The sequence below is a fragment of the Aptenodytes patagonicus genome, chromosome 12, assembly GCF_965638725.1.
Source record: "Aptenodytes patagonicus chromosome 12, bAptPat1.pri.cur, whole genome shotgun sequence".
Classification (NCBI taxonomy): Eukaryota; Metazoa; Chordata; class Aves; order Sphenisciformes; family Spheniscidae; genus Aptenodytes; species Aptenodytes patagonicus.
The window spans coordinates 9171559-9197950 of record NC_134960.1 but is presented as its reverse complement, the minus strand read 5'-3'; the positions used below and the strand labels follow the sequence as shown (position 1 = coordinate 9197950).

The 26392-nt window shown below is 43.7% G+C and overlaps 1 protein-coding gene across 6 annotated transcripts; it reads left to right on the top strand.

Moving 5' to 3' along the window:
• Window positions 1-998: 998 nt before the first annotated feature.
• LOC143166072 (uncharacterized) lies at window positions 999-14279 on the top strand. 6 transcript variants are annotated; one of them, XM_076350122.1, is made up of 10 exons: window positions 1003-1118; window positions 5107-5451; window positions 6591-7025; window positions 7981-8070; window positions 9571-9630; window positions 11276-11331; window positions 11969-12053; window positions 12207-12301; window positions 12533-12563; window positions 14043-14279. In XM_076350122.1, the coding sequence occupies exons 1-9, from the start codon at window positions 1070-1072 to the stop codon at window positions 12554-12556; spliced, it is 1239 nt and encodes a 412-aa protein (XP_076206237.1). In that variant the 5' UTR covers window positions 1003-1069; the 3' UTR covers window positions 12557-12563; window positions 14043-14279. The 6 variants fall into 6 exon arrangements, with proteins under 6 accessions (XP_076206242.1, XP_076206241.1, XP_076206240.1 ...); XM_076350127.1 differs by lacking the exons at window positions 12207-12301; window positions 14043-14279 and adding an exon at window positions 13651-14036 and having other exon boundaries at window positions 999-1118; window positions 6591-7016; XM_076350126.1 differs by lacking the exon at window positions 12207-12301 and having other exon boundaries at window positions 1000-1118; window positions 6591-7016.
• Window positions 14280-26392: the final 12113 nt, after the last annotated feature.

Sequence of the window (26392 nt, the reverse complement as noted above, 5' to 3'; positions counted from 1 at the left end):
GAGAGTTCCTCCAAGGCTGTCTTTGCAAATAGAAAATATGAAACGGGGAAAGAAAGAGAGAGGTCTTCAAGCAGAAGGCAGAATCGGGGGAAATGAAGGGATTAAGAAAATGTAAGCAAAGACAAAGTCAGAGGTGGAGACTAAGCCAAATTTTTAGGAGTGTAAGAGCACAGAGCTTGTTCTTGCTGCGCAGCACCGCAGAACGGTAATGGGCCTTAAGAGTTCCATGGAAAGGCAAAACAAATAGTATATTGAAATCTCTGGTGGTAGTACCATGCTGAGTGTTTTGGAAGAGGAAAGGAGAATAGGATAGAATGGGATAGAATGGGATAGGATAGAATGGGAATGGGATGGAATAGAATAGTTCAGTTGGAAGGGACCTACAATGATCATCTAGTCCAACTGCCTGACCACTGGGCTGACCAACAGTTAAAGCATGTTGTTAAGGGCATTGTCCAAATGCTGCTTAAACACTGACAGGCTTGGGGCATCGACCACCTCTCTAGGAAGCCTGTTCCAGTGTTTGACCACCCTCTCGGTAAAGAAATGCTTCCCATTGTCCAGTCTAAACCTCCCCTGGCGCAGCTTTGAACCATTCCGACACATCCTATCACTGGATACCAGGGAGAAGAGATCAGCACCTCCCTTTCCATGTCCCCTCCTCAGGAAGCTGTAGAGAGCAATGAGGTCCCCCCTCAACATCCTTTTGTCCAAACTAGACAAACCCAGAGTCCTCAGCTGCTCCTCACAGGACATGCCTTCCAGCCCTTTCACCAGCTTTGTTGGCCTCCTCTGGACGCATTCAAGGACCTGAACATCCTTCTTAAATTGTGGGGCCCAGAGCTGCACACAGTACTCAAAGTGAGGCCGCACTATTGCTAAATACAGCAGGAGAATAATCCCTTTTGACTGGCTTCTATCCGGAAGCGTAGGAAAGAAGCGGTTGCAGTACATAAAATCTGGAAATGGAGAAATGAGACTTCAGTGGGGCTAACTCAGCATCTCTAGAAAGTATAAGATCTACTTTTCTTTCCTTCCACTTGCTGCCCTGGAATCTCCATCAGCTAAAATGTCCCATTTTGTGCTGTTTCACTGGATTATGATACAGATCTTGATAGGTGAGTCTTCACCTGCTTTTTGTGTGCTTGCTCAGAAAACAAAAATTTTGTAAAATTAAAATCAGTGACACCTGTTTTGTGAAAACAAAACGGTGAAAAAGGTCGTAGTTGTATACAGAACTTCAGAAGTTTTCTTAACTGAGTTAATACTGATGGAGATTTTTTTTTTTCTTTTAAAAAACGTTTGTGGTTTCCTCTGTGTATAGGCTTGGTTAGTTCCCCTGTACCCCCAAATTATCTAATTTCTTTACTGCTCTTAAATGTGTACTGCTGGCTTTGCTGCTTCATCTGTCTCTCCACCACACTACAGTGCTGACACAGCCCAAGCTAGGGATTTGAAATGACAGGGTAATGAATGTATATACATGATAAAGAAAGAATTTTCTGAAACTCTGAGGGCTGTCTGCTGCTATGAACTGCGTATGGGAAAGCATGGTTGGACATTCCTCTCCTTTTGCTCTCAAGTGTTCAGTTCACCCATCTAAAATCTGAATCCTAAAAAAGAAGTCAAAGAAGAGTAACTTGAGAGGCTGGGTCTTGCAAGCATGATTGGTGTCGGCTACATTTCTGCATGCGCACTTAGGCATCAGCAGTGCAGTTTCCAAGTTGTCCGAGGTGGCTCAGGAATGTGAGTTCATCCACTTTCAGTGGGGCTCCTAATAGGACTTGTGCTTTTAAATCACTTAGGCATTTCAGGAAATTCTGTCTCAGATGACTAAATATTAATTGGCTAACCTCTGCCAGGATGAAATATTGCGTACCGCAACGGCGAAGTTCTTAAATTGATCTGAAAAGTAGTGGAAAAGTTTGGTCAGTGGCAGGATACATTGAGAGGCAAGAGGTGATCCATGCCCCTTTGAGGCAAGGTAACACAACCTCCACGGTGTCTGCTGCACAAGTGGAGCTTCGCTGGCACTTTCCTGTAGTCCAGGGAATTCTGTAATATTTTTTGTCTTTTGCCAGTCTCAGCAGAAGAAACAGGAGGGCTCTTTCCTTGCCGTATCTTCAGCCTCAAAATAAATCGGAGGTACTTGCCTCCGTTTGGTCTTATTTTCAAAAACTTTCTTATATGCAGAGCTACTGAAGGGTGAGAATGGCTTTTTGTTACCTTTTCTTTAACTCGGCTTGGTGCTGAGAATGGGTAGTCTTGAGATTCAGGAAACCAGTAGAGTGGGCAGTTAAATGCTTCTTTTCTGTTTATCAGTCATTTTCTTTGCAATTTCATCAGTACAGAAGCTTCAAGAAGAAATAAAAAAAAATAGGTTGATTGGGAAAAGATGCCAGGTATCTTCTACAAAGAAGGAAAATTATTCCAGAAATAGATCAAGAAAAAAAATTCTTTTTCAACCAGCTGTCTTGGCTGGAGGATGTATGTCTTTGTCCATCCAATGACCAGTCCACGGGAGAGAAGACCACTACAACAGCAACTATTGGAGTTACTGCTTAATACCAACTGTCACTGAGGGTTGGTTCAAGAAAGACTATATTAAAATATGTGTATATCTGTATGATCTGAACAATTATGAATACCCCTTTCTATTTTGGAAGATATATTAAACATCTGGAGTCCATTTCTCTCTCACTTGGATTAAGGACTTAGAGTGGCAAACCTCACTGACTTCAGTGGGACTACCCAGGCATAGCTGATGCTCAGGGTGCCTTGGGTCAAATATGGATGCCTAGGAGGGTCACTGCCATGGACAAGGGTAGGATTCCTCTCACAGTAAGACTAGGGTGTCACAGTATAACAGTCTCAGGAGCCTCTTAATTTCAAAGACATGTTCATTCAGCCCTATTTACTATTGTTTTTGGAAGATGTGTCTGCAGAAAAGGCTGCAACTGAGAAGGAAGTTAGTTAGTCCTTGCAGAGGTTCACACTTGATTCAAGGCTGTGAGGTATTGAAGCTTTCCATACCAACCTGCAGTGCAGGCAGATGTTAGCAACATTAGCTTCACATAGATTAAAAGAGGATTTGAAACTGCAAAACCTGTAACTTTCTAGCACCAATACTGGTGGGAAACTGCACTGGAGACACTCTGGTGCCTTGTGTCTTCCCTCTTCTTCTTTTTATTTATTTATTTAATAAGTTCAGGGCTCTGCTTCTTCCAAAGAGAAGAGCAGACAAATTTTCATTTGTTAAAGGATTGCTTAATGAAGCTGCTTTTGTGCTGTGCAGGACTGGGATGAAATAAGAAGAAAAGATGAGCCCATTTCTCCTCAAGCAGCAGTGACCTTAACTCCAGGAACAGTTCAAGCTGGTCTTGGTGTTGCACACATCTTTGTTAGGGTGACTTGAAAATATGTGTTAACCCACTCAGTGGCTAACCCCCTGCTCCCCTAGGGATACTTTCAAGGTCAACTGGATGAACTGTTTTGTTCTGTCGTCACAGAAAGAGGCTGTTTTCTGTTTGTTTTGCTGTAACAAGGCAAATGAACCTACCCTTTCCAAGGACTAAAACAAGCAGCCATCTTGCAAAGCCTTATCCTGTATTCAGGAATTCATTTTTTGGCACATCCTACTTTCATTTCACTGCAAAAGCTTCTGCCCTTCACACCATATTGCATGTTGTTTTGTCTGCCTCTACTCTTTTAGCATTTGGAGCTGTGGAAACCTGAACGAGTTGGCTTATCTTGCCAATGGGATAAGCAATCATGAAACTGAAATGTCATCCCAATAACAAGTCATGAGGCAGCCTGCCACAGACTAAAACCTCACCTGGGGAATAGTCCATTAAAGACAAAACAAAAGAGACATGGACACAGTTGGAAGCATCTGTTTGCTATCTGGGAGTCATGCCAAGAAGAAAAGGCATTCAAACAGCTGGCAAAATAGAAGTGTTTGGCAAACCAGGGCCAAAGCTGGTTGTAATAGCAGCAACTGCTCTAAGTCCTTTTTGGGGTAAGCAAGCTGGCCATGAGACATCAGATCTGTGGGATGATCCTCTTGCTGCAGCAGAGGACCAGATCCAGTCCCTCAGTTCCTGCTCCACCATATGTAAATGATAACATGAGGGAAAAAGGCAACAAGGTAGGAGGACTGACACAGACTAGATGAATGTAAACCAGAAAAGATTTGTTCCTGTATGGGAACCTTTTTCATATAGTGCTTTTCATGAAGAAGAAATCCCTTTTAGGGCAATCTGGGAACTGCGTAGACAGTTAGGAGGGAACAATATGTAGCAAAGATTCAAACCAGATGCTAAGGTGGGTATTGGCTGTAAACACCAAGTAAAGCTGGTCATTAAGAGTAAGAGCACAAGGAAAGCATGCATATGCTCCTTTTAACATCACTATAACGCTAGCAGTTAAAGCTTCTATGTACACAGTGCTCTGCAAGGTAACTGGGATAGTTGGCAGGGCTTGCTCAGAAACAGAAAAAGTAGTGCACTTTCTGAGAATAGGTTCCCATAGACAGATCCCACTGCTCTGCCAGCTTAATTAGGCCCTAATTTCACACATGAATAGGTATTTTGGACCCTGCTATTGAGACTGTCAGTGAAAGGCAACTATGACAGCATTTTCTTTTTGAGGGAGATGATGGTGGACTGACAAAACCAGATGTATTTCACACCAGGTTTCTGAACAACTTTCAAACAGTCTCTTAGGAGAGGGGATGGGATGGGAGCAGAGTTCCCAAATTCCATCTGCACAGGTCTAGTCTGCACTCGGGCTGCCAGTGACAGACCTCAGCTTCGCTCACCATGTGTTTGACGTGAGCGATGTGTTTCGTGAGCAGCCCTCCAGCAGCTGGCCGGGGCCAGAGCATGGAGCCCTCCAGCAGCAAGCCAATGTCTGCGAGCTCCTGGCTGCTGCCCATAGTGCCCCGGGCCATTAGCTGCCACAGGCTCCAGGGGAAGGCTTGGGGGATCAGTAACTGTGGCCTGCCTGCAGGCAGGAGTGTTTCTTTTCCAGCCTCACTGTGTTGCATAGGTAGAGTCACGCATTGGAGACTGCCAACACTCATCTTTCCTTGTTCTTCCCTGACAGCGCACACAGCATCCGAAGCTGTTGTTACAGGAGTAATAGGGCAACCTGTTCAGTTGCCTTGCTTCTACCAGGTGGCACGACATAAGGACATCTCCGATATGTGCTGGGGCAGAGGCCCCTGCCCAAATTCAAAGTGCAATAACAAAATTTTGCACACCACTGGGAATAGGGTGACATTCAGAAAATCTCAGAGATACAGTCTCCGGGGCTATATTTCCTATGGAGATGTGTCTCTCACAATTGGGAAAGTGAAGGCAGAAGATGCAGGTACATACTGCTGCCGCATAGAGATCCCGGGTTGGTTCAACGACATCAAACAGAACATGCAGCTGAAAGTGGTCAGAGGTGAGTTTGGGGACCTTCATGATACAGCCAGCAGGGAGAAACCTCTCACTGGATAGGAGCTTAAAATTGGAGTTTATCTGTGCTTTTTTTGTTTGTTTGTTTGTTTGTTTTGGCAAAAATTGTTTTTCCTAAATTACGCAGTTTTGAAGGGAGGTCTGCAACCAGTTGCCAATTTGAATTATATTCAATAAGCAGTTTTGATGAGAAAATAGTAACTTTTACCCTTTTTTTGCCTTTCAAATGAAATATTTAATTTCTCTTGTGTAGCTATATTTGATGGTTTAAAAGATGATGGAATTAAAAAAGGGATTTATCATTTGAAGAGCCCTTGGAATGAAATTCAGTTTTTCATTTGGGGTTAACCCCAACACCAAAAAGGCTTTCATTTGGTTCATGTCATAAGGAGACCCACATGTTTAGAAATTTTGTCTCAGAGTCTTGAAGGACTTTTTCCCCTTCGTATTATTTTGCTGAGCTGCAGGATAAAGTAAGGGTCTTACAAAGTCGAGAAGAGGCTGAAAAGCATTGCAAAGCACAGAAAAAAGATGATACCCACCCTCCACACTGCAGAAAGACAATTTTTTTTCTGACTTTTACAGGGTGTTTAGGAGTGCAATTGGTGATGATGTACACAGCAGTCTTGTATGCATTTTGTAAGCAGTATAACAAGAGTGGGGGAAAAATGCTGCAATCCCATGTCTATCCCTGAGTTTGAGGGCAACAGAGTTCATAAAAAAGGATCGGTTGAAAAGTTTAGCAAGAAGCTTGTAGCTGAAAATCGAGCTTTTTTTATTTATTTTGTTTTTATGAGGACATTGAAAAGCAAAATCACAAAGTTTGCAAGTTTTTGGGCTCTACCACAGAAGGTTCTGGCCCTCCCATTTCTGTAAAAGGGTCGAGGAGGGCGTGTTCGAGACCTACAAAAAGAAAAAAAGGCAAATCTGTTAATCTGGGAATCGCTCTGGCTGGGGCTTGTTTTCTGCTAATTAAACAACCTTTTTAAATAGCGACTCTCCCACCTTCATTCTCAGTATTTTAGCAGCTAGATAATTTTCATTCATTTCTGGGTTGGCTTTCCTCAGGGTCGGTTGTGAATGGTCTGATCTAGCTTTTCTCTTGGCTATGTTTTTTCCACGCAGCCCCTCCAGTGATGACAACCACCAGGAGAAAGGCTCCCGTTTCCCGCAAGCCTTTTAGAAAAACAACTTTTGCTCCCCAAGCAACCTCTGATCATCAAGCAACAGCAGAGACTGCTGTCCTCCTAACAACCACCGTCCCCGAAGCAACAACTGCAACCACTGATCATCAAGCAACAGCAGAGACTGCTGTCCTCCTGACAACCACTGTCCCCCCAGCAACAACTGCAACCACCGAGTCTCCAGCAGTAATTACACTGGAAACCATTGCACCCCCAACGTTTGCTGTGACAGAAAATGATACTTTTCCAGCAACCATGGTGGCAATCAGTGCTCTCCCAGATTTTCCAACTGGTTTCCAAGCAGCTGACGTGAGGACTGAAGATGACGACATGTTCTGCTCAGCAGAATCTGTCCCTCTTCCTGCAGGTACAAAGGGTAACCAGCACCAATCCTTTCTTTTTTCTGTGTAGCAGAGATGTGTTAGCCTGACTCTGGCATCATAGAGACTCTCCAGATACTTATATTTGTATCTGGGAAGTTTTCTCCAAGATGCCTATAGGTATGTCTCAGTAGGTTTAAGGAAACACAGGTCAAATGTTGTGGATGATGCCAAACTGGGGTGAATGGCCAAGATAGCAGAGGGTCCGGCTTGCATTCAGAGGGGTTTTAACAGGCTGGAGAAATAATGTGACAGAAACCTCATGAAGTACAACAGAAATAAATGCAAAGTCCTGCACCTGGGATGGAGTAAGAGATTCACTGAACCATGCACTAATTTTTTTCTTGATTTGGGAAAGACAATTGAAATGGTCTGCTGAAAAGGTTAGTTTAGAGCATGTTCTGCCTGAGCAATAAAGTCAGTGAGAATTCAAAACATGCTTAAAATAGAGTACTTACATTGTCATCCCATATGAAGGCTGCTGTTATTATTAATATTTAGTTGATCAGAGTGACCTATTATCATCCTAGCCATTCCTAGGTTGCTACTTCATCCACATCAGTGACTTCTTTTCCACAGATTGATGTCTGCACACAAGGCTGTTTTTTGTACATTTTTTGGGTCTTCTATCACTTGAAGTTCTTTCTGACCTGAACCTCTGAGGACAGCTTTTCTGTACTATCTCTTGTCTTCCAGCCATCACAACGCGCCACAGTTAAACTGGGCAACAATTAATTACATCCACAGCTGAACAATTAAAACATCTAACCACTGGCCATGGTAGTAAAGTACATCAGTTATCTGGGTAGGATGAGCTGCAGACATGAAAACCGAGGTGCAGATTTTCACCTCTTAGTTGCAGATGCAGAACTGTGCAAGCAATTTTGAATGCCATATGAAGACCCTCCTAATCAGTGATCTTTATAAGCATTACTTTTTACTCTGTTTCAGTGACTACCGAATTCCCAAGTACACATCCGACTGCAGAGGGAACTAAAAGTGCTTACACTTCTCTCATGGTGGAAGATGTGCCAACTGCAGGTGAGTAGGATAACGTTGCAAGGTCAGAAGTTGCATGTTCAGAGAAATGAAGTTGTCATAAGCAAAAGTATTGACTATTCTTAAGAGTGTACCAAACATGTACTGATAGCTATTCATTGCATCTGGAAGTAAGAGGTATCTGGGGTTCACACAGAAATTGTTTGAAATCAGGGTGAAACAACAGCTGAGAAAAACATGTTTTTAAGCCTCCAAAGGAAGTAGATTTTAAGTCACTCACTCTGTCAGGTATCTCAGGTCTGAGAGAAGTTAAGAACTGGTCTTTGTCACCATCCAAGCTGAATTCTCAGATATCCGATTTGTCATCACATATGGCTGTTATTATTAATAATTCTATTTCATTGAGCTTTCAATTTTAAATCCCCCCTGAGTCTTGTGAGCTTTGAACCTCACCGAATATATTCAGCCGGATGTGGCTACAGGCTCAGCTCTCCAGTGCTCAACATGTTGGTCATGATGGAAAGCAGCAGGCAATTACCACAACTATCAGTCATTCCTTCAAGAGAAAAGGAACCGGTATACAAAATCATACCGTATCTGAGAAATGAACAAACTTACATGAAGTTTGCACTTTATGTGTCTCAGTCAAGTATGAAAGTAGAATGGCTCAAGTTATTCAGGTGTGACAGTCTGCCCACCAGATGCCTTCAAATGAGGACTTAAAAAAAGGAAAGCTAAAATTCAAGGATGACACATCATGTTTGGCTGTTAAGAGAGTCCTTTTAGTTTCAACTAGTGCCAAGAATCTCTTCATTCTTAAAAACACAGTATTTAGATTTTTGCAGGTCTTTTGCTAGTCCTAGGGACTTACAGCAGAAATAGAGTTTAAGAAACTGTTCCTTAATGCCCCTGGAGAGGGCTCACAGAAGAGACTAAACTGGTCTCTTGAGCATTTGTGAGGGTTTCTAACCCCGTCTCACTTGTCATCTTTCTGATATAGTTCTGGATAATGCCTATATTCTGCCATTGTAAATAGGAAGTTTTGCAAAGGGTCTTACCTCTGGGATTCTGGGGGCAACTTAAATTGTGACTGTGAGCTAGAAAGAGCCACCACAAAAGCAATAACAGCAGAAAAAGTACCGTGCTTATGTGAGTCATGTACACTCCCACCCATGCAAAAACTTGTGTCGTGTTATTTCCGAGAGCCAAACTGTCATAATGTGTGGAAATGCTGCAGCATAACTGAGCACTGTCTAGTAAGAGCCATAAGCCAAGTTAAGTTCTTGACTCAGTCTCCTTTTACTCTGTGAAATAATGCACTAAATGGACCAACTTCAGCCTTATTGTAATGTAAGAGAAGGCTAATTTGTTGCTGAACTTATTGCTGCTAGTACCGTGGCTGGGAGAGAAACCCATGGTTGAGGGAGACCTCCATCTCCAAAAACAATTCTTGCCAGATAGGTTGGGTTGGCTGGGGTGGTTGGTTCCTGCTGACCAGGTTCTGATTTAGTTTCTCTTCTGTCTTCATCTGCTTTCCCCCAGCAACAACCCCGCCAGTGCCAACCATGCTTCAGACCCCGAAGAGAACCCTTGGTCCTTCAGGTATGCAAAGTAAGGAGCAATAGTTGCTCCCATCAGCCAGGCTGCAGCACACTGCCAGAAAGTTTAATTTTGACTTGTGGGACATGCATGTCAAAGTGAGATATGCACTTCTTGTGTATTTGGGGGTAGTTCTGCTAAACTACCGTTCTCTTCTGTGGGAGCGAAAGAGGGGTGTCATAAAACAGGTGTATGGCAAAATGCAATATTCATGTATCCCTGGGATTTTTAGCACTTGCTAGGGTTTTATTACCTATATTTGTTTAGCTGTAGTGCCTATTAGCCATAATCTCTTTTCTACTCCAGTGCAAATTTCTAGCTACAGTCGCGTGCATATGAGCTACCTGTGCCCTGTCCATGTCTTTGATAAGATGCAAGCAAGTTATTTGGTACATGGAGACAAATCAACTCAGCTCTCATAAAGACCTGATCAGAACTGAGAAATCTGGAGGAGATCAGGTTATTTACTGAATAACATACTCTGAAAAGTTAAAAAAAAAAAAAGGCAAAAAGAAAAAAGCTATTTTTTTTCTAATGGGATTATTTGTGACCACCTGATCACCCCCATCACCATGCGACATTCTAGGTGTCTCATGCATATAGTTTCCTTTGGCTGCGGTCTTGGGCACCGCAAGCGTGTTACATACACATGCCTTGACAAATGACTCATCTGGTCGCTGGTACAGTTTGCTCAGATGGAGGCTGCATGGTTGTTCTTTTGTCAAACCTTTGAAAGCACTACTCATCACAGTCTTTCTATACATTAGGGCATGACCTAAGGCATGGAAGCTTTCCTGTCATAGGATGTAAGCTGAGGTTTTGATTCACTAAGCTGAGTGACTCCTCTGTTTTTAAGATGCTGCTAAACATCGGGTGCTTCCAGTGACAGATCAAGCACTCCAAATACTTAAATACTTCAGTATTTTGTATCATGAGGTCATGATGAGCCAAGGCCCAAGCCTAGATTAACTTTTTGTGACTTTAAATTCACTAGCAAAAGTAAGAGTAGGATCACAGGATAACAGCAGAAAAGTTTGCTGCAAGACTTCTTGAGCATTCATTTAGTTCATCCCTATTTCCAGAGCTTAGAAAACTAGAACTAAATTATTCTTAATATCCCTGGATAGAAAAAAAATGCATCATCTTCATAGAGCTTTCTTAAACCTGTGGTAAGTTGTCTGAACATAAAGATGTTTCCTGTGGTTTTTCAGTTCTAATGCAGCTTTCAAAAACTGCAATCACACATAAGTCTGACCACAATTAAACTGAGACAGTTCCTCCATTTAGACTTGTACCTTGTTTACTACCTCTGCTCTCTATGACATCTTGTCATGCTTACAGAAGTGAACACTCCTTCACAGCAGACAAGTTTCTACTGTCTTGCTTCATGGGCTATCCCTGGGAAGCCTCCTCTTTCTTTGATGAAGACTGACATTTCCTAGTGAACTGCCTGATACACCATTTGTGGTGGAAACAGACTGTTCCCTTTTGGTTGTAAGGTGCTTTATTTCTCCTACTCGGGGCCAGATTTTGCCCTCCTCATTCCCTGGGAGTTCACTACTCCTTGACTAAAGCAGTGACAACCACAGTGGCCCTCACTCCTTCAGGTGACTGTGCCAGTAATAATATCAATCTCTTTTATTTTCAGGGATTTCAGCAAGTTCAGACAGCAAGGCTGAGAAACATGATGGTAATGGAGATAAGGTAAAACTTCCTCTGTTTCAAGAGTGTTTAACTGGAAGCCAGAAGGACACCAGGACATGCTAGTGATTTTCAATGTATTCATACTAAAGGGACAGTGTTTGCAAACAGTAGTTTGAACTTTTGTTTAGAAGCTCAGGAACCATCTATTTATCTTTCTAGTGGATAGAGCCAAAGCCTGTGACCATCCCATCTGGTTTGGACACTTCAGAAAAACCTCATCCCCCTGACACCCCTGTAAGAGAGGCAGAGGTAGCATCCTCGGGGTGTGACCAGGCAAAGACAACTTAGGAGGGTTGTTACGCTTCCCTGTCTCTAATTAAGAGAAGGATGAGGGTGACTAAGCTCCTACTTTAGACACCTTATTAAGAAGTTCATGTTAAGTGGGATGAATCTAGGCTCAAATGCTTCAGAAGGAGATTTATTAAATACCTAACAGGTAATTCATGTTGTTTATCATGATCAACCTCATGTGTCTTCTCCGTATTTTGTACAGGCAAGCTCAGAAAAGCATTGCAAACTCCAGCCCAATGCAGATATTTCAGAGCTCTTAGCTACTAGGGCAACCCACTCCCGCGTGAACAGGTCTGAAGTAAACATGCTTCTAAAGCCTTTTAAGTTTTTCTCTTCTCCCTTCCAGTTTCCCAGCTATGCCATTCTCATTGCCTGTCTCACAGTGGTGTCCATTCTTTTCATATTGATGCTCTCGTTGGTGTTTTGGAAGCGTAAGTATCCCTAAGCACATAGTTGATTAATGTTTCTAATGCTGGCCTAGTGCAGATGTCCTTCTGTATCTCTGGTTAACCTTCTGGTAAATCTGCCATGGCCTCTGTGGCAGCACTCTGTTCATTTTATGGGGGTTGCTGTCCTTACTCCAGGGCTGTGTCACCACAAGGAGACCAGGGAGCATGAGTTGGTGGGAATGCAGCAGGAGGAAGCCTGTGCAAAGAACCTGTTCACTCACTTGTTGCAGGTCTGGCTCATCTTGTTGGCTCTTGCTTTATAGTAAAGTGGTCCCGTAGTTTCCTGGGATTGCTCCTGACAGACGTTTGTGTAACTTAAATCAGAATGAGATCCTTTCTTTCCTGCTTAGCCCACACAAATTTTGCAACTTGCTATCTTTGCTTCTGAACTCATTTGACGGATTCATTAGCATTATAGATTTCTTTTTGCCATGGTGACATTAATATTATTTTGCTTCTAGGTAAACACACAAAGAAGTTTATAATAAAAAGGTAATCTATTTTGTAATTTCCTATTAAAAGTTCCAATGTAATCTTTCTTAGAGGCAGGAAGGTATTGGCCACTGATTGTAATGGGTGTAGTATTGGCTTGTGGTGCCGACTACCGAAGTTGTATTGCGAGCAAGCTTCAGATAACTTCACCCCAGAAAAATCAAACAGTGGTTCCTGGATACTGCTTCTGTGTAGCAGTAACAGACATCCAGAGCACTGGAGAACTTCAGCAACTGGTACTTACTGTTATGCAGTGACCCCAGCTTAAGGAAATACCTAATCTGCTTTATTCTTTGATCAAAGACCAGGGCATGACCCTGGTGGGGTTATTTTAAAGAAATTAAGAGATAAATGGTTATGATGATCAACTTGCAAAATGATTGCTCAGAAAGGGATCAGGGATTTATGGACAGTCCTCCATGGAATGGTAATCCATGCCAATACACAAAGAATGGGTCCCATGAAGGGCACACTGCAGCAGTGTGGCAAACCAAGCTTTCCACCACTAGATAACTCTTGCAGCTCTCATGGGGCCACTGCACCCGCTCACACACTCCTCGGGTCACACTGAAGTATCTGAGGTGATCATTGAGGTGATCGTTTTGAGGCAGATGTGAAATATATATGATGAATCACCCTGTGCAGGTGTAACTGATAAGTTCATGTCTTCTGGCTTATCTTGAAAAAAGGATTTTCTCTAGACGAACCACAGGGTAGTCCAGTGAGGTATCATCCCTTTGCCAAAGACCAATAATTTTTCAATTGTAGATGGTCCCCCACTGCATACGCCATCTAGGAGATAAGGATTGGGGGCCAAGGAGGGACTCTTTTCTGAATCCCATGGTGATTACCCTACAGCTGTCATTATAAAATCTGAACAGTGCTTTCCTATCCATTAGAAGAATGCAAGCAAGGTAAATACTTCTCTGGTGTAAAAAGTAGGCATTGCACCATTGAAGTGAGTGGACTCAGTAGCTTCTGGTCTCCATGTCAATGGGAATTTGCCGACGTTACAAATAAGACACGATGCTCTGAAGCAGCAATGTGCTTTTGCCCCACCCATAGTGACCTATGCTTCTCACTACAGCCATGGACCAGCGGAAGACCTTGAAAAAGTTTTCAGTGGTGCTGAAGGAGAAAACAGCATCTTTTCCCTGTGAAGAGCTCCTACATCATCTGTAGATGCCATGGAAAATAAAAAGGGCCTGTTTCAGGCCGCATTGAGAGAAGCTTATGAGCCCTCAAAATATCAGTGGGTGTAAACCAAAGGCCAAAGCTGTAACTGTGAAAATTTAAAACCTTTGTGCAAATTTTGCCATGTCACCTTTAAAACTTATTGCATAAAGAAGCTTCTTTGAGAAGGTGCTTTATGCATTATTCATAGGTGTTTCTGGTATCTGCCTTCTTACTAATACCATTTGTTTTTCTCTATTTTTACTAATGCTCTTCCTTGAATACAACTTATATTGTGAGGAACAGAAGAGAGAAGAAATAACATGGAATGCTGCCTAACTTCAAATTGACAAAAAAAAAAAAAAAATCAGCAAATACAGTTCTTATTGCTTTTATATAATCAAGAGAAAAATTAAGCCACAAGAATGCTGCGAGTATAAATCAAAAATGCAGATGACTTAAAGGATACCAACGCTGCCTGTGATTCAGCATGTTTGAATGACCCTTGGAGACTATGTTAATAAAATTTGTAATTTACTGCTAGCAGTTGTATTTTTTATGCCACATCCTAGGGCATTTGAACAGGAGTTAGTTATTCCCCAGGTGTTGAAATGACTGGTGTGCTGTCTCAGCTCTCCAAAGGAGTACTGCAGCATTTCCAGAGGTGGGAAAATGCCCAGAAGACCAACCCGCAGGGAAATTTTTCTATCCTGCCCCCACAAACCTCCATACCACTCATTTGTAAATCCATGTCTTCCCCCATCAATGTGCATAGGGGATCCCCAGTCATTTGTTTGGACTTGCCTTTTGGTCCTCACAGTAACGAGCTGCAAAAACCAGTAGCTCTTGTGGAGTCTGCTTGGCGATGCAGACCTGCACCATGCAGCCCCAGGGTGCTTAACTTAGGGCCCTAGCACCTAGTCACAGGGTAGCATAGTGCCCTCTGGCTGGGTTTTGTATGGATGAGGCTGGGGTGCCCAGTCCCACCGGTGCTGCCCATTTGTCTTTTAGAGAAGTTGCAGGTGAGAAGCACAACGCAGAGCACAGCTACATCTTGGAAACTTGGCCATCCCTTCAGGTGCCCATGGGAGGTGGGTGAAGCCACCTCAGTGTTTCTGAGCAGCATAGGCAAAAATCCTGTGATCTCCATGGAAAGGCTCTGGGGACACTAAAAACAGTGAAGAAGAAGAGGTGAAGGGTGGCATTCACCTTCTACTGCTTCTAGTGGGACCGAAGGGCTGAGGGGGAGAACATTGCTGCTGCTGAGGACAGAAATTGTCCCCAGTCCTTCTTCGCAACAACAAGCTGCCCCCACACTCCTACCCCGTCCTCAGGGACACCAACAGGACCTGCCATCCCTGTTCCCAGGACTTTGGTGTGGCAGAGCTGGCAAACAGGCTGTGGCTGTTTAGCTGCTCAGACATATCCCTGTGTTGTGCTTAGAGCTGACCCTGAGGATGGGGATGGTTTGGACACTGGGCTGCATGGGCACATGTGTGGTTAGCAGAGAGGGGCAGTCTCACTCTGGGCTGTGGACCTTGGCTTGGCTCTGGGGTGCCTGAAGAGGAGTCAGGCCTGCCAGCAGCACAGAGCAATCCAGGCAAGTCTGAAATCGTCCCCGTTATCCTCAAGCCCTGTAAGTGCTGCTTCTCATTTGACCATAATGATAGCTCTGCAGCACTAACCTTACCTCTACTCAGCTGGGAAAACTGGAGCCTTTGGGTGGCTGCAGGGCAGATCGGCGGCGCATGGCAGAGCAAAGCCCATCATTTCACCACACTAATAGCAGCCTTTCTGAGGGTTCTCTTGCTTGTGTTTCAGCTGGGTTAAGATTTAGCCTTTAGAGAACAGACTGAGTTGGCAACCAGCCTGGGGGCGTCAGTGCAGTGGGACTGGCCATGGAGGCTGGGGGATCATCCATGGGATACGCTGCAGACCTTTTGTGTATGTCACTGAGGTCCTCACCAACTCTGCTGCAGTGACTACGGGAACGGCATGGGAGATGGTTCAAATCCATGACACCGTTTGTTACCTCCATTGCCTGGAGTTCACCAGTCCCTGCTGTGGCAACTCCAGGCAATGACAACTTGAAGTAAGAGCATATTGTGGGAATAGTATTTGGTCAGAAGAAAACATTGTGTGGCAGCTCTGGACTTCCCCGCTAGTCATGCTCAGGGCTGTGGTGAGACTTTTTGACTCTACAGCATCTTCTCACAGGCCATGAGTTAGGGGGAGGCAGGGGAGGTTCCTCTTTGGGGTCCCTCTCAGTCTCGGCCAGGGTCAGCACCCCCCTGTGCACCCTGGTTTAGGTACATTGTGGGAGGCAAAAGAGAATCCCCAAACAGAGGATGTGGCCTGCAGGCTCCCAGGTTGGGTTTGCTCAGCTGAGACTTGTGTCTGTCTGTACCACACTGGTTAATGCGGCTGCTGCTACCCCAATACACAGCACGTGCTGAGCCCAGGGGCCTGGTGCCCGACTGCTTCTAGGCATGAAATCCACACAAATCTGTAAGGAATAAAAGGGGAAAAAAAACCCAAGCAGTTTTGATGTACTCCTTTAAAAAAAAAAACCAAACCTTTTTCTTTTTTCCCCCCCCAAGTAAACCTGCTAATTAAGCCAGCAATATTTTCATTGCAACTTCCAATTGGCAGGGCTGGGCCAATCCTTTTGCTCTTATTAATTAGCTTTGCACTAATGACTTCCTTAGAGCAAGGCTTGCTCTTGCTGGGGAAGGTTCTAGCACATTCTCTGTGGTGCTGGCTGGACTTGAAGGCCCTGCCTTGGGGAGCTGCACAAGGGCAGAAGAAATAGTAGCCAACAAAGTGAGTTTGATCTGATCAGCCATGTAGAAATGCAGCCCAGAAATGCTGTAGGGAAGCTGTAAGTGTCACTTACGTCGCTGAGCATTTTTATTTATCTTTTTATCCACCCCAATTACTGAGGCTGAGGTTTGGGTTTAGAGTGGCACTTGGAAGCAAGGAATCTGGGAGGGTTATATTTAAATGAAAATACATTGAAGTAATTTCTGAGGAACTGACCCTGGCTGTCAGTATGTTCAGTGAAAGGTTAAAGGGAGCCTTTTAAAATGTAGCTGGAGGAAAAAGAGATGCTGTTTTCCAAAAGCAACGGAAGCCGCAGAATGCAGTTTCTGCACCTAGTGAAGAAAAACTATATGAAAGCAGCAAGTTTTTAGAAAGAAAAGACTGTCAGAGAGTATGTCATTGGCATCTGGAAATGTTAGTCTTTTTTTTTTAAGACTTTTACCTCGGAAGGCAAAGAAGAAGTGCACTTGAGTAAACATAAAGCACTGCAGCCAAGACGACCCTCCGGTAAGCAGCTTAAACAATACACAGGGTATAAGCTGCAAAGCCCTACAGGGGCCAGTGCTTCAGACTGGGAAAACTTTGACAAAAGGCAGCCTGGCCCCTGGCAGCCAGCCCCTGTGAGTGCTGTTATGTTGTGGGGTGCAGGTTTCCTTGAGAATTGCTTTGCTACAACTTGTGGCTGCTCGTTGAACCCGCTGAAGCAGGTCTCCCTGCAAAGTCTGCCTGCGTGCACCTTCACCCTGCCCTTGCTGGCCTCCCATACCTCCCAGACAGCTGGCAATGAGCAAAGCCGTTTGCTTTAAAACAGCTGTGTGTTTCCCCAAAACTCCAGTCCCCCCAGACCTTTCTTCCCCCCACCTCTCAAACTGCCAAGTACTAAGACCTGACATCATCCAGGTTTAACGCCTCTCTCCAGTGCTCTGAGCTGCTGAAGTTGTTGCAGCGTTTATGGGCTTGCACTGGGAGCCTGTGGCTAGAGTGAAGCAGGTTTCAATTTGTTCAGAGTCCATGTCAAGCCTAAATGGTGTTATATCTGGGGAGTCTGGCTCTGCTCCATGGAGCAAGGTGGTTAATTAATGAAGGATTTAGCTTTTGGTCCAAGTAATAATTTTCACTGGACCCCAGTACTTTGTGAACATTTGTGTGTATCAAAATGACCGACTAAATTGGGTAGAGGACGTCTGATGTGAAAGATAATGACTGAACTACCTAATTAGTATGGAGGAGGTACAGAAAAGCAATTAAAAAGGGAGATCTGAATATTTTGGGACATGGGATTGGCTAATGAGAAAACAGGAGGAAATACTGAAAAAAAAAAAAAAGGGAAGTGCTGAGTTAGAAATACAAATCCTTTAAAGAGAAACAAGAGGAATGAATTGAATATCATTTTGAGATTAATAAGAGACCTCTCTTAATAGACTTTATTGGAGCTGACTGCTGTGATGGTCCCTTTCCATCTCAGCAGCACATTTCATTATGTTTCCAGGTTTGTTTCTTAGCCTTAATGTGCTTTTCTAGGCATTTTTTAAGGTTAATATAAATAAATCTCTGGGTTCCAAAGGTGGAATCTAATTGGAGCTTAAGAAAGAGCAAACAGAAGGGAAGAATGTGGCTGAGTACATAGGAAATTAGAAATAAGAATAAATAGCATCATGGGACTTGGGGAAAGAACAGAGATAACCACACAGTGTGAGAGGAATGCATGAAAAAGTGGAAAATTTGAGTCTGGTAGAAAGAGGCAATGGGATGTGTTGCCGCAGATGTGACAGCAGATGGCAAAATTGAGCTACAGAGGCAGAGAAACAGCTGGAGAGATTAGAAGTGGAGTAAAGGTGATGCAGATTTGCTGCCACCATGCAGAATAAATGCAGCCTCCTCCAGTCGCGATGGAGGTCCTGGCTGGGAGCTCAGCTCACGGCTGCCTCCAAGGCATGCTTTCGGCATGCTTGGCCTGGGCTCCGGCTTATGTGTCCTCTAGCAACACAATTTCCTGCAAGTCTCGGCAACACCCCGGTTTTCTTGTGCTCCTGAGGCCATGGTGGCTGTGCACTTCTTGGTTTCCTTTTCCCGCTGATGTCTAACCCCAGCTGGGAGCAGCGCGGCTTTGGTTTCTCTTGCTAATTTAAAACATAAAACCCAAGACTCAGCATCTTGTGCAATCACGCCGTGGTAGCAGTGACCTGGCAAAAGAAACATCAACCTCTAACCATCCCATAGCTCATCTCAGCATCCACTTCCTCCTGCTATCAAGCTCATGAGAAAGGGCGGTGGTCTTGGCAAGGGGCCCTCCAAAGGGCCCTCCAAAGGGCTTCGAACTAAGAGAAACACTGAGATTAGAGTGGGGCTTCCTACAGAGAACCCTTTGACAGGAAAGCTCATCTCCTTACCCCGTGGTAACCTCGGCTTAGGAGCTCCCAGTGGTTTGAAGCTGAGGTAGGAGGCCACAAGGACGCTGGGAAGAGGGATGCAAACTGAAGTGTGCAAAAACCGTTGGAAGGATCGGGGAGAGGGTGTTGGGAAATTATCTTTGGTGTAAGTTCATTGACTTTCTTTAGTCTTTCAAGCACTGAGCCTTCTCCAAGGGGAAGGGAAATCCACCACTTCCCAAAATGGCTTGCTTTTTTCTTTTTTTTCTAAGAAGGAAAGAAGCTGTATGTTCTGCTATTTCAAAAATGCAGATTTTTTTTTTTTTAATATCTAGAAAAAAGGAAAGGGTTGTGGGTGTGTGGTTTTTTTTGTTTTCTGTTGGTTTTTTTTTTTTTTAATACCTAGGGAAAGAGTTGTAGGGTAGGTAATCCAAACCAGGGAATAAGTCCTGTCTATAGCTATGTTTTCTAAAACAAAAAATACTGAGCCCTGGCTCTCCTCTCTCATGTACTGGTGTATGCTCTGTAGTTCTAGTGATGTTAGTGAACCTTGAATCCTTGAAGGTAACCCCTTTTCATGCTTAGATGTATATCTAATGAAGTTTCATGGTTTCACAGTTGCTCTCAAGCACCAGAGCTGTTGTCATTCTTAACTAAGCCATCCAGTAGTTAATAAACATCACACAATCATCTGCATATTTAATGCAGGGCAGAGAATTTTATGGAGAAATCTGTAGCTTTTAATCCAGTGATGAATCATTTATGGGATTTTGGATTATACACTTTGCACTGAAATAAGTTGTCTCTCTTTCACAAAGTGAGACCCTCCCCTGACACGGTCTGCGTCACAGACCAGGCTGCACAGTGATGTATGTTGCTGGGATGAATTATTTATTGGACGTTTTAGATCACTTGCCCGGCAGTGAACTAAGCCAGTTAATTTTAAATCTGTTCATATCCATTCCTAAGTACACAAAAAGGATTTTATGTACGTGAAATTCATCTCTCCTTCTTCTCCCCTCTCCCTCCAGTGCACTAGTGAATTATCCATGAAGTTTGGGTTGGGTTAGTTTTGGATGCAAACTTTCCCTTAGGGGATGCAGTGACGGTGTCCTGGCGTGAGGGACTGTTTGCCCAAGCCATTTTTGGACCTGGTGTGCAGAAGGTGTTTGTGTGAGCCCTTCAGCTCTCAGTTGTGTCCTACTTTAAAAACTGTGGAACCAAAATGATTGTGATTTCTTAGCTTGTAATGCACATGGCATAGTCCTCTTAAGCCCAAGGGAGCTGTGCAGACAACTTATCAATGGACCTTAGTACGGCGGGTAGGGAAACTCCCGTAGACTGTAATGATCAAGCACGGATTTTTTTTTTTTTTTTTTTTAAATTTCAACCTGCAAGCCTCAGCCCATGCCAGGGCAGAGCTTTCCCAGGGCTTTCCTGTGAGCTCTGTTTCAAGGACAAGGGGAAATCAATCTCTCAATGGAGCGGTGAGTCAATGCTGCTTTTGAATTCTGCTTGGTGTTTTATGCCCTTGGTCCATTATCTAACAGAGAATATGATGAGGTAATTATGGAAATACACAAATTGCAACCTCATGAATACCAAAGAAATTCGTGATGATCCATGCTAAAAGAATGCATAAAAATGCAAATAATTTGTAAATGGGAAGCAGTAAATCTTGTTAATATTAATAACCTAGAGCATTTAATTGCATCAGGTCTGGATGAATTCTAACCAAAGCCCTCTGAAGAGAGGTTTTTAAGACTCTGTCCTGTGAACTGTGTACCATGAGGTCAAGGGGAGCTCTAACTTGGATCCACTCGGTGTGTGGTTACCTTTGGTTCCCTCCATCGTCGAGGGAGGGAGGATGGGACTGGTCCAGAAGGTGACCCAGCCCGCCGAAGGGAAGGTGGGATGCTCTTTTGTGGGAGAACTTCAGAACTCGATTGGGCATTGCTAACTATGTGCAAGACCCTGGACTCATATCATAGGGACTCACAGAATGAGGCTTTGTGTCTGCTGTGTGGCTTTGACAGTACAGTTATGCTAAATAGCACTGCTGGGTAAAATATCCTGGGTGTATAAAACCTCATTGCATTGTCAACTGGGGAGTGTGGCTATCTCTGAAGTTAATAAGAGTGGATTGTCTCTGAGGTGGGATCAGGTCTCCACCTTCTTCTCTAGGACAGGATATTGGTGTCATTCTAGCTTTTTAAAAGTAATTTTTTCCCCATTTGCATCATTAATAGTTAAAAGTATGTAGTAGGCTACCAAGTAAAGAGCTCTAGTAAAGTGCATCACGTTGTCTCTGCAGAAAGCTAGCTTATCAGCTGTGGGCAAAAATGTCATCAACCTGCTGAGTTATGCCAGTTTTCTCAGTCTACCAGCACTTCTGACAAGCTTGTTCCACACTGGGGCTCCCGTGTTAATGGTCATGCTCTGGACACCATCAGCGTCATTGATCTGAGCATCTCTACAGGCTCTGTGGTGGCTGTATTACAGCACAGAGGAGATGGTAGAGAACTATCCTGCAGAGGATTTGAAACTTGCAGAAGGCCATTAAATGAATCAGTCATAAAACTGGAATGAGAGGCCGTTGACTGTGAATTTCAATGCTGTTTCCGAGCAACCCGATGCCTTCTTCTTTCTCTGGGTTGCTTAGTTTACAAAGCTGGGGAATGTGTTCATCCTTCCTGAGTGGTTTACTAGTACCATAACTGCATCTTAAACATGGGTATGGGGAACGCAAAGGCCACAGCTGAGTGAGCTGGGGACATAGATAGGTGGTAAGTGCATCTGCTTTCCCCGGGAGCCTGCTGGTTACCTCCTTCAGACAAACTTCATGGGGAATGAAACCCCTCCAGTGCTGAAGAGCAATGGAGCTGGTTTATTAGCTTGTTGAAAGATGCCCAATGTGGATGTATGGATTATGAAGCTCAGGGAGGTCCTGTGACAGCACTGTCACTGGAATGGTTTAAACCAGTTTTAATACTGGAAGCAAGATGCTGGGAAGCTACAGGGCCTCCCTTTCTGCAGCATAAACACTGCTTGGCTGGTTCTTCTGTGGGCTAATGACGGGGCTGGGATTTGTCTTCAGGCTTCTCTCTGGGGTTTGTCGTGTCACATCGCGTCTTGTTTGGGTTTGTGAGAGCTGCTCCCAGCAGCATCCTGGGGAGGAAAGGGAGAAGAAATGCCAGCTGTGTTCAGATTTTTTGCCTTTTTTGTACTGTTGTTGTGATACCTCTGGCCAGGTGTGGGGGGCTTTTGTTAGGAGTCTGCTGGGTTGAGATTCCCCCTAGATATCCACTCACTGAAGCTTTCCCAAACCGTTAATAAACTTTCTTTGTTTCTTTTCCTTTACACTTTGCCAGGCTTGTCAGTGGCTGGGTGTTTGGTAGGGTTCATATTAGCTTGTTCTTCCTTCTTTAGTTCACTCATTTCCTGTCTATAGCTAAGTTATTCTAAAAAAAAAAATCATTTTATAATACAAAGATACTGGATGGCACTTTCAAACATAATGCCTGCAGCTTCATAAAACCTGATGAAAGAGAGAGGAATATTCTAAGAGAAAACGAGAAAAGGTCATGATTTATTGCTTATAAACAGCTCCCTGGATCTTATTATCTTTGCTGTGTAGAAGCCTGGAGATCTAGATTGGGCTTTATAATTCACATCGAAATTCATTGTATCACGTCTCCTATAAAGCCACATTTTTGAATGATACGGCAAACCCTATTAAACAGGTACTCATTAGACTACACCACCTTATAAATTCTTCCTGAGTTTTGTTGACAGTACACATCAAACACAAACCATTAAGTGCTTTTCATTTTTCTGGTAGTGTGCGATCATAATGCATTACATGACAAAATAATGTGTTTACATGACAGATTTAATGCTTGATCTGCTGCATGAAATGCTTCTGAGCACCAGAAGATAAGAGAAAAATGTAACATTATACTTCCAAGTGTCTATTAATTCTTAACTAATAATAAATTACAGTGGGATGCTGACAGAAATGGATGAGAGAGGCACATGCACATGGGAGGAATTCATGAGGATCAGTGACACGGCAATGAATACTAAATGCAGACATCATAACTAGAGCTAAAACGAAGCATTTCTGTGTTGGCAAGAGTGGTCCTAGAGCCTGTGGACTTGCTGCTGCTCCATGGGTGTGTGTTTCTTCTTTTGTGTCCTGACAGCTCGCACTGGATTGCAGTGAAGGTCATGTTAGACATACTTTCACTTGTCCCTTCCTCCAAAATGGTGCCAGCAAGGAGTCTCAGCTTGCCTTGTCCTGGGAATTGGCCAGGCATGTAGCCAGCACTGAAACTGGACACCAGCTCTGGGGACATAAGGGTGCCCTGTGCTGCCCTGGCAGACCTTCCTACCAACCCTTTGTGTTACCCTGGGGCTGAAAGGGTTACCCACCTGTCCCTCTTAAACCTTGTTTAAGCAAGGCTTAAACAGCAAGGCTTGCTATAGTGAGTAATTTTCCTTTATAAATTGTTGGCCTGTGTCTAGTCTGACAGCCCAGGGAGTGGCGTGGGATGGCTCCGTGGACTGGGGAGCAGCTCTGCGGACCTTGCAGCTCCACAGCAAGCCTCTGCATGGATGTTGTGCAGGGATGATGGGTTCATTGGGGGACAAGGGCAGTCACCAATCCCCCTGGGATTGGGAGAGCCAAACAAAAGTCAACCCTTGCTTGCAAGGGTTTGCTTGCAAACTGGCTCCCACCAGCAAAAGAAAGTAACCAATTTTTTGTTTTTCCAGCCAAAAGGCCTTTCCCCCCCCCCCCCCCCCCCTTGGCTTCTCTAGCTGGGAACTGGTTCATCCCTGCATCTCTTGTGCTGATCCATGCAACCTGTGCACAGTGCTGGGCATGTGGCTTCCCATCCTCACCCTGCATGTCCCAGCACTGCAGCCTGTGCACCTCCAAACCAAACCCCAGGGGAAGGTTTGCTGCTACGTGAATGAACTGTTGTGTCTGAGCAATGATTTTATGCTTTGATTTGGGTAGTGTTTCCTACCTGTCTTCAAAATAGAGCACAGACAAATTTAGTCTCAAGACATTCTGTGCCAAAATTCATTTTTCCTTTTGAAAACTTCTAAGGAAACTGGTTTTACTTTTGTTGTTTGTTTGTTTTCATCAAAAATGGTTGCTAGTTTTGGAGTTTCTTTATGAAGAATTGTTCCTCAACAGGTCTCATTTCTCCACAGTGCTACTAGTCCACCGCCAACCCTTTCCCTACATGAAACCCTACTGTAATCCACGACTTAGTTGACTTCCAGCCCCAGCAGATAACTGTCAGGGCCTTGAATTTGGAATTTCAAGAGTGATATTCAACCACTTCACAAGTTTAGAATATGAGGGTAGCTGTGTCTATTAATCTTAAAAAACCCCAAATCTCTGTTTTTTTATTGCAAGGGGAGCTAAGAAGGAATTGGTATGTGGGAAAGCAAAGCTGTAATAATGACATACAATCAAAGGGAGAGTAATAAACCTGCTAGTTCTCTATATTTACTGGGGGAGTTTGCTGGGGAGCAGGAGCTGAGGCTTGTTTTAACTACAGACAGCTTTCTCCTCTCAGTTTTTATGGCTTTCTCAATCACTTTGCTCATCTGCTGCATGAGGCTTTTATTTGCTGGTAAGGGCTGTTAACCAGTTGGAAGGTGAGACCAATGAAGTTATGTAAAATGCAGCGAACAGTTTTTGGCAGGTTAGAGCCAGAGGAGTGAGGGAGATGGGAGGGCTCCTGCCCCTCCTGTTGGAAGGGGAAACGTCCTGAGGAGGGGACAAATTGCAGTAAAACAGTGAAATTATTTATACATGGTTTACTGCAATTTGTCCCCCCCTCAGGAGGGGACATATATACATATATATGTAAGTATATCAGTGTATATATACACATACCTATATCTGTCCCTGCTCCTTGGCATCTGTTGGTGCTGATGGGACAATGAGTTCCTCTTGCTTATTCTGTTCCCTCTTTTTCAGAGAAATTTCTAAACTCTCCTTTAATGGGGAAATTAGTAACAAATGCTGATTTGCAATGGAAGGGGTGCTCAGAGTGCCTTGCTCCAATGCGGTGCTGCGAGCAGCATCTCTTAGAGAGGAAACAACCAGTTAAACTCCAAGAAGTCTTTGAGGTACATTAAAGGCTACTTCCAAAGTGACTTTGTAGTACCTTTCCTTATCTGGAAGCAACCAGTAATAGAAATGGAAAAAATACGTGATTTTAACATTGCAGTTTTCCTTTGAGCAGTCTTCAGTGTTGTGTCCCTGCAAGGATGCAAGGAATAGTGCGATGGCTGCAGCATTTTCTTTTCTAGCAGCAGAGCATCAAATGTGTGTAGGCTTCCCCGTGTGTCCATGGGTGCTTTGAAAAATCCCAGGCTTTGCTGAGAATTCAGATTTTCTTGTTTATAAGCCATGTCTGGCAGTGTGACCTTGTTTCATGGCATTTTGCCCCCGAGACAGTATTTCTAACCCCTGGAGCTCTGCATATGATGCTACCGCAAAATTCAAGAGGAGAGCGCTACTAGTTTGAGTTCTTAAAGGGATATTCAGCATGGAAAGCTGGAACGTAGGACACAAGGCCTTATGATCCATGATGAACCTGGCTTTTTTGGTTTGGGACTGGAGGTTTATTCTATACAGGGTTTTTTTGCAGAGGCAACAAGAGATTCTGCGTGTGCTTTGTTTTGTTTCCTCAGCCATTATTTATCTATTCTTATTTGCCCCTTTCTGAGAGAATTAAAAATTAATCTGGAATGTCACATCTGGAAGGTCATGTACTCTCTCTCTGTATATATAAAACCTATATAGTTTTTAAAGCTAAAAACCCCCACCCCCCACCCCCCAAAAAAAAATCAAACCCAAACCAAAAAACTTTTGCCAATATCCAGCTACTATCTTTCAGGTCCCTCTTGCAAATTGCTAGCATAATTCAGTCGACCTGAGTGCACTTCTAACAGTTTCTCCAATTTTACAATTTTAAAAAGGTTTCTAATTTGCTTTGGCTCATTTTATGTCCCCAGAGTTGTAGATTCTCTTTAAACCCTGTATTTCTCACCAACCGTTTGGAGGTCTCAATTACTGGAGTACAGCAACATCTAGTTTTTAAAAAAATTCCTGGAACAGCAGGCATCCTTTTCAAATCTCACCTCCATTTGGTCATCACTTGAAAAATGAGGAGCATCAGATTTTACAAAAGCATCTCAGTTCCTCATCGCTCTTTCAGAATCCTTTTGCCCTGAAAAAAATTGGAAAAAATCTGTAGTATTTTCTTGTAAAGTCTCACCTCTCTCAGATTGTGTATGATAGAAAGGCACCTCCCTCCCTCCCTCCTACTTTTAGTCTCGAGAAATTTCCATCTACCCACAAAAAAAAATGAAGTCAAAACTGATGACTCTGTCTGGAAGTAGTCCACTGTAATGTGACAGCTCCTCCTCCCTGGA